This window comes from Manis pentadactyla, chromosome 10 (assembly GCF_030020395.1).
Source record: "Manis pentadactyla isolate mManPen7 chromosome 10, mManPen7.hap1, whole genome shotgun sequence".
NCBI classification, from domain to species: Eukaryota; Metazoa; Chordata; class Mammalia; order Pholidota; family Manidae; genus Manis; species Manis pentadactyla.
The window spans coordinates 123,086,010-123,100,992 of NC_080028.1; the positions used below are offsets into that span (position 1 = coordinate 123,086,010).

The window sequence follows — 14,983 nt, forward strand, 5'->3', positions numbered from 1 at the left end:
TTTCATCTTCATCCAAGGCTCGCCCACCAGTTGCATCAATAATTTGCACACCTGTTTTGTTTGACACGCACAGTTGGCCATTGTTTTGTTTTAAACCGAAGGCTGACACCCCCACACTGGGGAAACAGCCAAGGTGAGTTTCAATTCGCTCTTAAACGTCCATGGTTTGTTCCACTGACTTGTTTGGAATAGGGGAACGAGAAAGGGCAGCCCTCTGAGCCGGCCAGGCAGGGCCCCTGTGGGTGGCCTGGGGCTCCACCGGGTCACCCCATGGCTCAGCTGGGCCGCGCCCACCCATGCCCTCCCTGGCGGGTGCAAGAGCAACCCCAGATGTGCAGAACGAAGCCTCCCTCCGAGGAACCGCACCGAAGCAAAAACACTCAGGACACCAGCTCACGTGGACCTTTTCAGACTAAGCTTTTATTTTTTGATATTACAAACCAGTTTTCTTTATTCACAAACCACTGTAAGTGATATAAACACTAATTTCTAAAGACAGATATACACATTTTCTGGGTTTGCGATTGCATGATGTGTGTGTTAAGAAGTCACTATATGCCACACATGATATTAATCTTTTTTTTTCCATAATTCATAATAGCAATAGTTATTTAGATAAATGAAAACATTCCAAATAAATACTGTCTTAAAAAAATCCAAAATGTTTGTTTACATCTCTGACATACATTTTTAAAATGACTTATTGGCATCTTGGAAGAGTGCCTAGACAAAGATTCGGCAACATCATTTGGCACCCACTTGCTCTAAATGATTTTATTAAAACTACATACAATCATGGGGGAAAAGTACAGCTCATTGATGAAAATCAAAACTGCAAATTAATTTTACTTGAACCAACACGGTAAGAAATCTATGTTTCTGATTTCAAATACAATGCAAAATCTGGATTTTGAGATCCAAGGCAGTCGGGAGAAAGCTATTTGTTCTCCCAAGCCCCCCTGTTCTTTCTACCGTTCTGGCCTCTGGGGCAGGATGCCTTAACGTTTTAAGAAGTTGTTTTCTTTAAAAAAAACGTCAACCAGGCATCCATTGCCAGAACATCGTTTTCAGGTGGGTTGGGGGGGGGGATGAGAACGTCTTAGTGATGCGATAAAACACCCCCTCCACCCCACCCCTTCCCCACCCACGTCATTCCAGTGAAAAGAACTTTTTTTTTAGGCTTTTGGCTGCTAGGCGGGTTTTCCCCCTTCCCTTTCTAGATAATGATCATCTGTCTTAGATACCGAAGCTACAGAAACTTGGTTTTCAAATCTGGTGAAACTTTATTGATGGTTTAATTATCCAACTGATCTTACTTGCATGCACGTAAGATGACGAGAGAAAGCTGGACCACAGAGACACTTTTTTTTTTTTTTTTAAAGTTTTGTTTGGTTTTGTTTGGAAGCAGAGTTGTTACAGCGGATTGGCAGGCCCACGGCGGTGAGCGGATCACGTACTAAAGTGTGTGCCACAGAGCCCGCACTGCACACATAGAGGTCTAACTATAGCAGCAGGACTACTGGGGGCGGCTGGCTGCCGTTTCTTTATTTAAATACAAAAACAGGAAGACCCGCGACAGATACCCCAACGTAGGTTAACTTGTAAACAGGACAACGTGGAAAGAGTTCAAACAGAAGAAGTTCAGACAAACTGCAATTTTTCGGCTGTGTCACTCTGGCCCTGCTTCCGAGGTGGGGGCGGGGGGGGGGACTTTGTTCTTTGGGGTCGGAGTGGGTGCACCTCCTCTTTTGTTTCCTTCTGACAAGTGTCCTGGGCCTTGGAGACAGAACTAAAGATACTGGTTCGAAATAATCCCTGGGATCCGGGGAGAATTAGGAGGGCAGGCTCTCACGGACTGAAAAATTGCAGATTGCTCACACAACACAGTCATGTTTCAAAAAGTACCAAGCGGATGAAAATACCGTGATTATCTCTACTCAACGATTGCAATACTTGTAAAATGCTTCTATAAATCCGAATATGATTATCATGTAATTCCATAAAAATTATACATCTGTCTCTAACAGGTTTTCAACTAGGCTAAAACTAAAGCTTCAGAGACTGTTTCTAGAACTTAACTCCACTGCACAGATGTAAATTTTATACATTTTTTTTTTTTAACTGGTACAAAGAATTTAAGTTTTTATTACTTTCTTTTTTTTGGAAAAAAAGAAAAAAATAGAAACAGTGCTTTTTAATCACCTTTTTATTAATGTTATTATTATTTTTTTTCCCTCCCATAATATAAAAGTCAGCAATGATATCAATAATTTATTATACTGGAAGAAATATAAAAAGAATGCTTGTTTGATGGCCTAACTAGCAGTTTTTTGCCTGAATAACTAGCGGCTGGTTAAGAAGCTGAATACTGCCGGGCGGAATGGTTTAAAGGGTGCGTTTGCACAGCTTTGTTCAACTTGGATGATTACGTGCTACGGGCGGCCACCCAGCCCCCCTGAACCCCGCAACCTTTGGCCTGAACTGCCAGTGAGTAACTTAGAACCGCGGATATATGATTGTTGGTGCAGTGGGTCGTTTAGATTCATCGGTTACCATCTGCTTTTTCTTTCTCGGCCAAATCCGTGCGCATCCCTCCTGCCCTTCCCCCTTTTGTAAAACAAAATAATGCAGATGCAGAAAAAAATGACTACTGTCGTCACTTGAGCTCTTCCCAAACAGCGGATAACCCCAGTAGCTTAACAGTCGGCACAGGTGATTCATTTGACATGAGTTAGCACTCTAGCCACAGCCCTAAACCAGTTTTTATTTCATAGCGAGCATCTCTCTAGGTCAACCACAAAAACTCCTACAGCCGGCGACCGAACTACGAAACCTTCAGAAATGAAAGACCCACAATATTAAAATACACAGAACAAAATATCTGAGGTATAAGATAAAAAATGTAATTTTTTTTTTCCCCCTCTTTTTAATTGTTTAGAGTGGCTAAAATGATGCACTACTGCATGTATTGCGATACCCAGGCCTCGGAAAGCTTCCTTTCTCCCCACATTGGAAGGTTTTAATGGGTTTTGTCATTTAGTATGGAGCGAAACGGTTGTATCCCCCTCGGTATATACTAGCCTGCAATGAAGAAAGAACGAGACCCACATCATCAGCATGGCTCCTAGTCTTGGCATCAGTCAAGGGTGCAAAAGCATTCTGAAACAAAGCAATTTGAGGGGTGTGTTTTTTACATTTTCCTTTTGCAACACGGGGATCATCAAAAAAGACTAAGGTGAAAAATAGACACTCAAAAGCAATCAAAACGGAGGCACCCCCTACCCATCCCAGGCCATCCTTGGAGAACTAAAGACAAGGGCCAGTCCGGACCTCCCCCAACAGCTCCTTACAAGGAAAATCCCTGTACAACCAAATTCCCTCGGCCAGTCCTCTTAGCTAAAAGCGCTCTGATACAGGCTGGACAACTGAAGGATCTGCACTGCCTCGTTCTGGGCGCTTGTCTGATTCATTAACACTACGCCGCGTCAGAACACCAAAGTCAGTCTACGTGCGAGGGGTTGAATGTGGGCAACTTACTGAATGTAGTGATGCAACTCTCTTCTCCAACACACGCCGCAAGTGGACGAGGTGTTGAAGCAGAGTAGTTGGATGCAGAATCAGGATGAGAATTTAAATCGATTGCTGACTTGACTCGGCTCAGCAATCTGTATGGAATTTGCTATACAGATGAATTGCTTGATGTAATGGAGCTTGTGCAAAATAATGTGTTTCCAAATCGTGGCTGAATTTCTGTGACCAAGTTCCAGTGAATTGTCTGGCCATGGCTTTACATGGCTATGAGGTGGCACTTAACTATTTCCTTTGCCTGAAAGTATTGGCCATTCAACTGAATGCCTATGGGGGCTAATTTTTAGGATAAGGACTGATATTCTTGATCCCAAGCAGAAAACTGCATGCTAAAAGCTTTGTAACGATTGCATACGCTCTCACGTGATGGGCACGTCTTACTGTACTCAAGAGTTCTAGTGCATAGAAGTTTGAACAAGTACAGGCAAATTCACCCCACCCCCACCTCCCACTTTTGCCCTCCCCCCCACCCCTCCCAAAACAAAAACCCAGAGCCCCCAAAACAAAAGACAACCCCCAAACCCAGATGATTCCCTCTAATTCCTTATGTACTAGGCACACACACAAAGCGTGCCCCTCTCTCTATTTTCTTTCCTGGGCGACTATAACTTTAAACATGAATTGTAATAGGGGAGGAGAGGCAGTCAGATTCTCAGCTGCCTGACAGCAGAGGCCTGGAAGTGTGCAGCTTAGCTCCTCTGAAGTCTGTGCTGGGGCTGGAACCTTGGGGCTATGTGAATGAGCAGCAAGGGAGGGAAAAAAAAAAGAAAAAAAAAAGTTCTGCATTGACACTGCATTCCGTTAGTGATGGATTTAATTATCAAAATGACTAATTATTCCATTAAGGTAAGTGCTCTGCTAGGTGAGACTTGCAAAATTAGAAATATAATAACTTACATGCACTACATTGCCAAGAAATTAAGACATTTATCAAGTTTACTGGGAGGATTAATGTGGCATTTTAGCTGCTGTTAGCACAAGAGACAAATTCAATTAAGGGAAAGTGAGAGGACGTCAACCGTCACCCCACACTAAGGTCCCAGCTGGGGGAAGGGCGGGAAGGCAGGAGGAAGTGAGGAAGAGGAGGAACCGGTGGCACTCACCATGGCACCAACGCTGTAGGTGGGGGCTGGAGCAAGTGTGTGGTGGTAGGGGTCGGCAGCATAAACTCGTCCGTAACTGAAAGGCAAGCAGAGGTGAGGATGAATCCGTGATGTGCAATCACAAAGTCATGATAACAACCATCAAACACCAAATACCAAGACAGTGTGGAGGGGCCCTGCTCCTCTTCAGAAAGAAGGAATACATTCAACCCGCCACATGACATGAGAAAAGTCCATCTGTGCACAGCCCATTATTCCGTCCATTAACATTCACGTTGCTAGCGAGATTGATAGATAGATAGATAGATAGATAGATAGATAGATAGATAGATATAGATAGATAGATAGATAGATAGATAGATAGATAGATAGATAGATAGATAGATAGATAGATACACATTTTTTTGTTCCCTTCTCTCTCTCATAGAACATTTCTCTATTGCTCAGGTAGCTACCTGGAGACAGAGGCAGATAGAACAAACAACCTGAAAGTGGTTATAAGAAGCCCAGTACCCACAAAGGACATGTTATACTCAAGAGAGATGGTCCTCTTCTCCTAATTGAGCTATCACCAGTCAAGTGAGACAAGGGGCATCAAAAAGGGTGAAGAGACCCAGCATCTTAGTATGGAAAGCACAAAGGAATTCAAACAGAAGAATCCTTGAAGGGTTTGTGGAACCTTCCCCCGACTCAATAATGAGAGCCTGACTTGATTTTGAGCCGATCACCCCAGAACTTCTATCTCATCCATCTCTGGCCAGGCTCTTGGAAGGGATACATTCAAACACTATTTCTTGATGACATATCTTCACCTTTGAGCATTTCTCTCTCTCTACCATCCTCCTCCCTCCACTGTCATGACTTCCACAGGCTTTAGAACAAAAACGAAGACGAGATGGAGGCCTGATTCATTGGATGCCTACTATGTGTCTCAAACTCAACAATGAACAAGTCAGACATTAGGCTCAGGGAGGTTAAGTCCCTTGCCCAAGCTGCAGAGCTAAAGAGTCAGAGCTGATCCTTGAATCTCTCAGGGCAACGTGCATGCTCTTTCCATGGCGTCAAGCACCTTTCCTTGAACGACCTGACAGATATCTTCTTGGAGGCTGAACATTGCTTTTTTGGTAATGAGCAAGGTTGACATGTGGGTTAGGTTAGGTTGTCCGGAGGCACAGCCTGGCCTGAAACACAGATTCTGGAGCATGCAGTTTGTGGAAGTGCTTTCAAGAGAAGGAGAGAGGAGCAAGTGGGTCAGAGCATGGGTACAAAGAGAGGCCTGGGTGTGGTCTGAGCTGGAGACTAGCTTCAGTCTGATCCCGCCAGCTGCACTCCAGAGACAATCCCGCCTAGAAGCAGGTGGGTTGGCTTTTCAATGCTCGTGTAAGGTAAGTATTAGCTGTGGGCTTCCCTGAGGATAACTTCTGAGTTGAAGTGACACTCTTTGGCAGAGGATAATTCTCTGAAGAAGGGAACAGCACAGCTGGGGTGGGGATGGGTGTGCCAACCATTACATGGGATAAATGTCCATTATCTGTAGCTTTTGACTCTTGGACTTCCCTTTAAAGAATGAAGGAGCAAAGCAGGAAGGAACAGGTTGTGTGTCCTGTCATCCTTATGCTCACCTCCCGTCCCCTGGAGTCTCACTTACATGTATTTTATTCCTCTCCTCCCCATTTTCTTTCCTAGCTTCTTTCTCCTAGTGGGTTGGTGAGAATGTACCAGACGGGTCTGATATGGTCGCTCACTCCATGGAGCCAGGGAGGATGTGGACGGAAGCCAGGGTACAGACCTTCTAACTCTTAGTTGGACTTCAAATGGAGAAAAACGTTGATTATACCAAGTTCTCCCGGGACATGTGAACCTCCTCCTGAACGCGCCTTGCCCGTTTCAAGGGCACTGAGCTCAAATAATCTAGATGAGGCTTTCAGCATCCTCAAAAGCAGTGATGCGAGTGGATGTTTCTGTTCTGAGGTGACTCTCTCGGTGAAATGACAGAGAACTCCCATTTTCTCTTCCCTCTTTGGGACACCCTTCAGTGGTTGGGCACCACCAAACGGCCTTCCATCCAAGACTTTCCCTATCTCTTGGAGGCAAAACTAATGTAAGTCCCAGACAGAGAGTGTGTGCAAACAAAAAGACTGGTGAAGGTTTTGAAGAAATCCTATCCGCATGGACTCATAAAAATTGAGCCTCTGCCCACGTAACTAGAAGTAGACACCAACAGAGGTAAGAGGGCGAGATGCACAGCTTTGATTTCCATTTCATGAGGAAATAAAGCCTGTCATGGGTCTAGAGAAAATCTGGTTGTATGAATGGGACAGAAGCTGCAAGGGGAAACTGAAAATCCTTGGGAATGTAGGAAAAGATGTCAGAGCGTCCCTTTAATGGTGCTCCTTTGACGTGAGTATGGAGACGCAAATTTAGAGAAATTAAGTCCTTTAAATTTTGGGAATGGTTTTTATGGTGGCAAAACTTTTCTCTTCTGGGAGACAACATTATTGGCAGACTGAATGTATTCAATGAAGACGTGGCTGCCGCCCTTTCCTTCCACGTACTTTATTGATAAATTCTTATTTGTCTCTAACACTGGGCAGAACTTCCGCCTTTGTGGAAAACCCCAGGTAACAACCTGGCAGTTTTCTCTCCCAAGGCAGAAGAAAAATGCAGCAGCATGAACTGTTCCTCATACACGAGCAGGCTCCTTTTCTCCTCCGGGTGACCTCTACCTTCAGAATCCGATGGTTTGATTATGATTAATAAATTGCATTTCCACAGAGGAAAAGGGACCATGTCAGCTCAAACTGAAAGCAAGGAGGCTTCTTTTCAAATGCTAATTCCTAAACAGACCCTTGCGTGATACCCGGATTTAGACAGAAGGTCATTAGGAAGATGAGGACTGAGCCTTCCTCTTGCAGCAGCTACGCCAGGCACATCGGTGACCGCACGTTCTCAGAGCTGGCTAAGCACAGCCCACGGGAGGCACGCCAATGCCCAACCCGTCAACGGGAATGATGGTAAAGTGTCCTAGAACTGCCATGTTTATCGCCCTCCATGCCACCCATCCCCAGCCCAAGGGGACAGCAGCGCTAGCAGGCCACGATGCTCTCTGTGTCCCCACATCCTGTCTATCAGGAATTACAGATGAAACCCGACACGCGTCCATGTCACTCCACTCACGCTATTTCCATCCTCACATAAGCCGCCGGTATTTCAGTGGAACCAAGTCAACAGCAGCCTTCAATTCTGTCTCTGGGTTCTCTTCTCGCCTCTTCAAACCACCAGCCATCTAGGTCCATATCTATCAAATCTGTATCCATGTCTATTATCTACCTACATATAAATCATCTATGTAAATCTAATCACATCACTTCCCTGCTTAACCGCCTCCAGTGGTTTCTCACTGATCTTGGAATAAAACCCAAACCTTGCAGGTTGTCCCAGCCCCCTTCCAGTCCCACCTTCCTCCCTTCCAGCCCTCGCCTCCTGTGCTCCAGGCCCCCCGCTCTCCTCACAGCTCCCCGGACACTGCAAACCCATTCACCTCGCGGCCTTGAAACATGCCCACCCTCCCCCGAACTGCTTTCTACGTGTTCCAGATCAAGGGTCACCTCCCCAGAGAGATGCTTCTGTCCTTTCTCCATCATTCTTCCTTAAGCACACTTGCCAACTCCATCCCAGCCCTTCACATAACCTAGCACATCTTTAGTGATTTTGCTCACTGACGTCTCTGTCTGGTGGTTCACCTCGCCCCTTCCTGGCATGTCAGCCCCGGGGTGGGGGGCTAGGGCAGGAGTCTTAAGGTTGTTTGCCTTTTGATCGCCAGTGCCTGGAACACCACTGGCCATGGTGCAAGCGAACAAGGGCCCAGGCCAGTGCCGCCATGACAGCGCTGTGGCCGGAGGGAGGAGAGAAGAGGAGACGGGGGCCTGGGGAGGCACGGTGCTCAGCATGAGGCTCTGTCAGCGCAAAGATTCTCCCGGATATGCTTTCTGAAGATTCTATCTGCTGCTCACAAAGACAGCCAAGACCCTTCAAGACACTTAGATAGGTTGGGCAGACTCTGGAAATACAGAGTGTGTGATTTCACACTGCCCAGGGGAGTTCACAAAACACTGGCCATGTGGCCACAAAATTCGTCAAAACACTTTAGGGGAAAACCAAAGAAATGAAAGATAACTGCTCTGCTGGCTAGTTCGCCACAGCTTGTAGCCATCACGAGACCCTCATCCTCTTTGACCTTAGCAACAAAGTCAAACCAGGAGGTGGCCCACGGCCCTGGGGAGGGCACAGGGTTGGGGGCAAGGAGACTCAAGCTCAAGACGGGCCTCGGCCATGTCCTTAACTCGATGACTCAGGCAGATCACTGTGAGTCCCGCTTTCCTTGTTAGTATAATGGTATGGCATCTGAGCCCTGCCTAATTCGCAGATAAAGCGCATGGGGAGAAACCAGACACATTTTAAAGCAGTCTACAGATAGAGGAGATTAGGATACTGATGCTAGGGCTAATACTATGATCACTATGATATGATACTGTGATTAAAGGTGCTTCTGGGGAATTTCCCAGGTCGTGTTCTCACTCCTCCCTAGACGTTTGGCCTGTAGAGGCAACCTGAAGATTCTGCTAATACGATCCCTTGCAGCTGTACAATGTACAGGTGCCCCTGTAGTCGAGGCCTAGCTGATGAGTTACACGCGTAGTTTAAATGGCTGCATCCGAGCTTACTGTTGTGTTGGAGTAAAAATGAATGCGTATGCTGCCTGTTGAATGGGGAATATACACCTGTGGCTTCTTAAAGTGTTTGGACAACTCTGCCAAGAGAAGCAAATATTACTTATTATTAACACCTTCTAAATCTTGTTGAAATAAGCTGGCTGCTAGGGGAATACCTAGAGTTGTGTTGGCGAAATGATGTTCTTATAGGAACATAGTGAGAACACTGTCATTCATTTCACTCTATATTTTGATTAAAAGCCATTGTGCCTCCTGGACCTTTTATTCTTTCTTTAGCATCATGTCCCCATGCCTCTTGTCCCAGAGATAGCTGAGGGAATCCCTGTGGGGCAGAAAGATGTATAAAATATGTTCAGCTCTCAGATGAAGGTCACAGTGGGGGGGGTGCAGATCTCCTAGACAGCCCAACTGTTGCAGGAAGGTGCAAAGGCGTGTGCCCCCACCACACAGAGGAGTGTGGTGGAGTATGCATTCAACCTAGGATTGCTCCCTGGGGATCAGGGGAAGTGAACTTCTGTGTCTGCAATGCCTGCAGGGCTGCAGTGCCCTCCTAACTGCACCTAGGATACAGCCTGTGAGATATTTGGGGACATGAATCCATGCTAGCCACACACTCATCACACAGTGTACAAACAGACTGCTAACACCCCGTGGGTCTAACTCTATAAACAGCCTGCTGCGTGGAGAGTAATGGCTTGGAAAGGCTGTTCCCTTTTACTTTCCTGCAGAGGGTCAGCCGAGGGCTGGATCTCAACAAGGCCCACCCTCGTCTGGGTTATTTGAGGCACCTGGTGGGAAGGGAGACCTGAGGAGCTAACCTGCACCAGGAAGAGGTGAGCCTCACCCACCCAGATATGCATCCGATTTCACCACGCTCATGTTTTGAGCTTTTCCACATGAAAACCAAATGGCTTTTTAAAGAAAACCCTCTGGTTCTTGTTGTTGCTAGGATCATTCACCACCCGGCTGTTGCTTTCCCCTCATCCAGAGGGAAAGCACGTGGAGCACACTTCCCAGATCAAGTGTGCTTCGTGTTTGGGAAAATGCTCGGTGGCAGGAAAAAAGCCACAGTAGGTGTCAATCAAGAAGATGAGGAAAAGACCAGAAGGAGGGCACGTGGGTGCCACGGTCCCTCAGCTTTGCTCCAGCCATTGCATTAGTTCCTTCCCTGGTTCCACTGCAGAACGATCCACTTCCCCAGCCAGAGTGCTGTGGGCATTTATGCTCTGCAGCTCACCCGTTCTATACTCATTCCTAAAGAAAAATGCAGCAGAACCCAGTAAGACACCACAGGCCTGCTGAAAGAGGCAGAGGCCTCTGACAAAGCCCGTGGTCATTTGGCAGCTGCAGAATCTGACTTGGTCCCCTTGGCTAGTGAAGTTTCTGTGAGCTCAGGATGGAGACAAAACCCCCCACTTCAAAGGATGAAGGAATACAGCCCCGCGTGTGGTAACCCACAGAAGCTCGTTCCAGTTCCTGGCTTAGGACACCTGGCTGAAATAAGCATCTACCAGATCCCACCCAGAAAGCTCAGGAGGTAAACCTTCCTTTTTCAAACCATAGAACCCATAGCTATCAGGCTTTGCAGTCTGGCTAATACAGCATGTGCCAGTTTGAGAAGGTATGGGGATGAAAATGGAAACAGTAGCCAAGAATGTGGGCAAATCTTCCAGGGGTCATGCACAGCAAGGACAATGAATGAATCTCCATTCTCCATGGAGAGACATGGGGCCAGTCATGCTGTTGCATCTCTATGGGAAGAAATAAGATTCCCAGGGACCTCGGGACACACAGCTCGGTTTGCTGCAACAGGGACAAAGTCCTCTTGAGAGTATTAAGATGAGAACTACTTGAATGTTTTGGGGAAGAGTTTGAAGAGAGATGGTTTAGCCAGAGGATGCTGCAGTTTGCTCTTCTAGGGAGGAACTTCAGACCTCGGCTGCTCAGGGGGCCTCCGTGAAAATATAAGGCAATGACTTAGACATTTATAGGCCATGAGGGTGGCCAAGCTTTATGCTAAATGCTTCTCAAGATACGTATAGTAGAGGAACTGTACCTGTTCCATAACTCAAAACCACCATGAAACCTCTGCAGATGCAGCAAAACCTCCAAGAAGGACACCCGTAGAAATGGAAGAAATTCTCCAAGATGAGCAATCTAGCGTTACTGCAACTTGACCCTGACATAGTTCAGTCCTACAGCTGCTCGCTTCCTCAGCCTGGAGCTGAACCGATCACCTTCACCAACCACTTACTCCATTTTTTTTAGCCTCATGATTTTTTTCCCTCTCAGAAATAGGAGGAAAAGCTCTTTCAGGGCTCTTTAGCTTCTAAATGGGAAGCCATCGCGTTTGCTGTTGTGCATGGATGCCTGTCACACATCTGACCTGGGTATGAATAAGTACACGTGTAAATGCAACACCTGAAGAATCTGTAAGAACCAGACCGCACCACCCGTGATAAATCAGATGGGATCATCAGTTCTCTGCCCTCTCAGTGCAATGCAAAACCTCTTCTATTCTGAGTTCCAACAGAGCAGGTTTGAGATAGGAACCTTGATTCTGAGAGGGGACAGTTAAGTCCTGCTGTGGCCATGCAGTTCCTCCTCTTCCCAATGAAAGACCCACTCTCTAAGGCCAAACTCAGGGTCATCCTCCTCTTAGAGAGCCTGTTTCACCTTCTTTGGGTCCTGACTACTGTTCTACCCAAATTGCTAAGAATTTCCCACCATGCTTTGCAATCAACATGGCAGCCCAGCCACCGTTTAATGCACCGCGGGAACCACAAAGAGGGTTCCGTGTCTGTAGCCCTCATGGACCTTCAATGCCCCTGCAGGGAAGCAGGGAGGAACAGTAGCTGAGAAGCTGCAGGGTGGGAATTCCTAGAGTCAAATCCTGCTTCTGCTAACTCTTTGCTAAGAACTCTCAGAGAGTTCGTCTCCTCTCTGAGCCAGTTTCTCGGGCAATGAGTGATGATGGTAAGGAAGCAGACAGGCTGTAGGAGGCTGTAGGGAGGTTATCGGTTACCAACTAGTCAGCAACCAAATGTACATTAGTTATTGATGATGTGCAAGGATTGAGAAGACTGCAGCTCTGGTCCCCTCTCTAATCTGTGTGGCAATACTACAGAAAAGCCCAGGCAGATGCAGTGCAAGTGTCAGAGCCTCTGAAGTGCAGTGACCATCTGAAGCCCTGTCTACTGGCATCCCCCTCACCTCATGCAAGTGGGTCAAAGACTCTGACAGGTTCACTAGCAGGGAAAGAAGAAGGTAGGTTCTGGGCTCTGTATCCCAGGCATGTTCTTCTGTAACACATACACACACAGACACACACGCACACACACATACACATGCACAATAGTTTCACTCAGAGGCAAAAGTAAAACATAAAGTCAGGGCACACCACCTACTTATCTGTTGCATATTTTAATTGCACGTGATGCTCCTCACTTCTAACAGACCAGGTCTTGGGGCACACAAACTCTTTCCACACTCATTTGAGTTAAATGAATGAAACATGGCTCTAGAGTGAATGGTACCATTCGACAGAAATGTAATGAGCCAAAGATGTCCTTTTAAACTTTATAATATAATATAACATTAAGAAAAGTAAAAAGAAACAGGGGAAATTCATTTTTACCTAATCTGACCTATTAAAATATTATCATGTCCACATGGAATCGACTTAAAGATTATTAATAAAATATATCTTACATTATTCCAGTAAGGTTTTGAAATGTCGTGTGTGTTTTACATGTGTAGCTCATCTCAGTTTGGACCATTTCAAGGGCTCCACAGCCAAATGTGGTTACTGGCCCCGATACTGCCAAGTCAGACTCTAGAAAAACCTTTCCTATGTTCTCTTTATCATTGAAAGGGAAAAGATTATTGATTGATCAGTTCCATGGTTCCTACAGTGTGATCTGAGGATTCCTCGGTGAGAATTAGCTGGGGTGGGGGGGGGGTATTTGTAAGAATATTGATTCTTACAAGTCTCCAGGCCGATGGATATGAATCTCTGGGGCATGGCGAGAGGAGGAGGAAGTGGAATCCTCATTTGTAATAAGTTCTGCACGTGGTTTTGAAGCATGTTAATATTTGGTAACTGCTGTTCTATTTTACTTTTTCAAATTCTGCCCTGATTTTGCACCCCTTCATTGAGGCTAATTCAGAGCTATCTAGATATCTCTAATTTCATAAGCAAACTGATAAGAAACATTGTATTTTTATAGGGTAGGGCTACTGCATGTAACAAGCTTTGAATGATGCCTAGTACACAGTAGGTGCTCCATAAATGCTATGATGATTTTTAGTTCCTTTGTTTGTTTAGAAGTTCTCTTAGCATCCTGTACACCCCCTGTTATATCTAATACACATCACATTTAATTGGAAACAGACCAATTAAATACAAATCAATTTGCTGCATGACACCTTTGCTGAATAATCAAATCACCAGAATGAAGAAAGACAATTAGAGGAAATCTGCTGAAGGATCAATTAGAGGAATGGGAATCTGGAAATTTCTTCTAAATATTATCTGTAGTCTTAGTGCAGCCACATGGATGTGTGTGTGTGTGTGTATGCTAGTTATGGATAGAAGGATGGTGACCCCTTCTGTGACCCTCAACTTGACAAATATTGCTTCCAAATTTACTTAATAAAGTGCACAGCAGCCTGTCCCACAAAGCATGCTTTCAACAGCTTTTGTAGATCTGTTCCTTTGGGCCAAGGCTTTTCTGCAGACCCCCACCCTTACCTCACGTGTCATGTCCGAGACTCGTGAAGCACTGGGAGTGTGTCCCCAGCTTGGCTTCCCATGCCACCATGATGGTACCTGGCACTGGGGAGGGGGCAGACTTCCTGCCGGATGGAGACCCAGCCTCCCTAAAAACACAAGATGCACACATGCTCCCTGGGACAGGGGCAGCAGGGAACCTGGGCTCTGCAGCCCAGATAATGCATTCAAAGTGTCTGGCAGGTTGCAAGAATGGGCTGTCCCCCTAGGTGATGCTTAGTCCCTGATTTTCAGCAGAAGAAAGATGTTTGAAGAATTGACCTAACACACTGTGCTTGTTAACCCTCTTTCTCTCTGGATACGCAGAAAGCTCCCTGATAAGGCATCCGCTCCCTGCATTGCTCTGTCCGGGCGCCAAGGCCCAAGCACAGCACACGCACCTGCAGAAGGCATGTGGGCCACATTGAAAACTCCCAGGGCAGCAACCCTGTAGAGAACCATTCAGTTCCCTTGGGTTCCCTGAACATTTGAACAACTCCACCCTCATCTCACAAATACTAATTTCCTAGGAGCAAGACAGCCAGCTGCAGAAAGTGGGAGAATTGTATCTGGAGAAAAAAGTCAGCATCCCAAGGTCCAGATGAAAGGAGCACATGGGGGGCAGTGCGGTTCAGTGGAAAGAGCCTTGGCATCAGACCCACTACAGTGTGACTTTGGGCAAGTTACCAAACCTCTCTGGGCCTGAGCATTTTTTTTCTTATCCTGCAAAATGATGATAGTAACATCTACCTCACTGAGCTGTTAGAATAAATCATATGAACATGTGT

The 14,983-nt window shown here is 46.1% G+C and overlaps 1 protein-coding gene across 36 annotated transcripts in view; it reads right to left on the reverse strand.

Annotated features, from left to right (window-relative positions):
- Positions 1–393: 393 nt before the first annotated feature.
- RBFOX1 (RNA binding fox-1 homolog 1) overlaps positions 394–14,983 on the reverse strand; it is a 1,882,478-nt gene continuing 1,867,888 nt past the window's right edge. For 15 of the 36 annotated variants that reach the window (XM_057487615.1, XM_057487611.1, XM_057487613.1 and 12 more), the window contains 2 exons: positions 4,692–4,767; positions 394–3,159 (listed from right to left, as the gene is read on the reverse strand). In XM_057487615.1, the coding sequence (XP_057343598.1) occupies positions 3,037–3,159; positions 4,692–4,767 (199 nt within the window). In that variant the 3' untranslated portion in view covers positions 394–3,036. The other 21 variants (XM_057487601.1, XM_057487602.1, XM_057487603.1 and 18 more) reach the window with 6 other exon arrangements.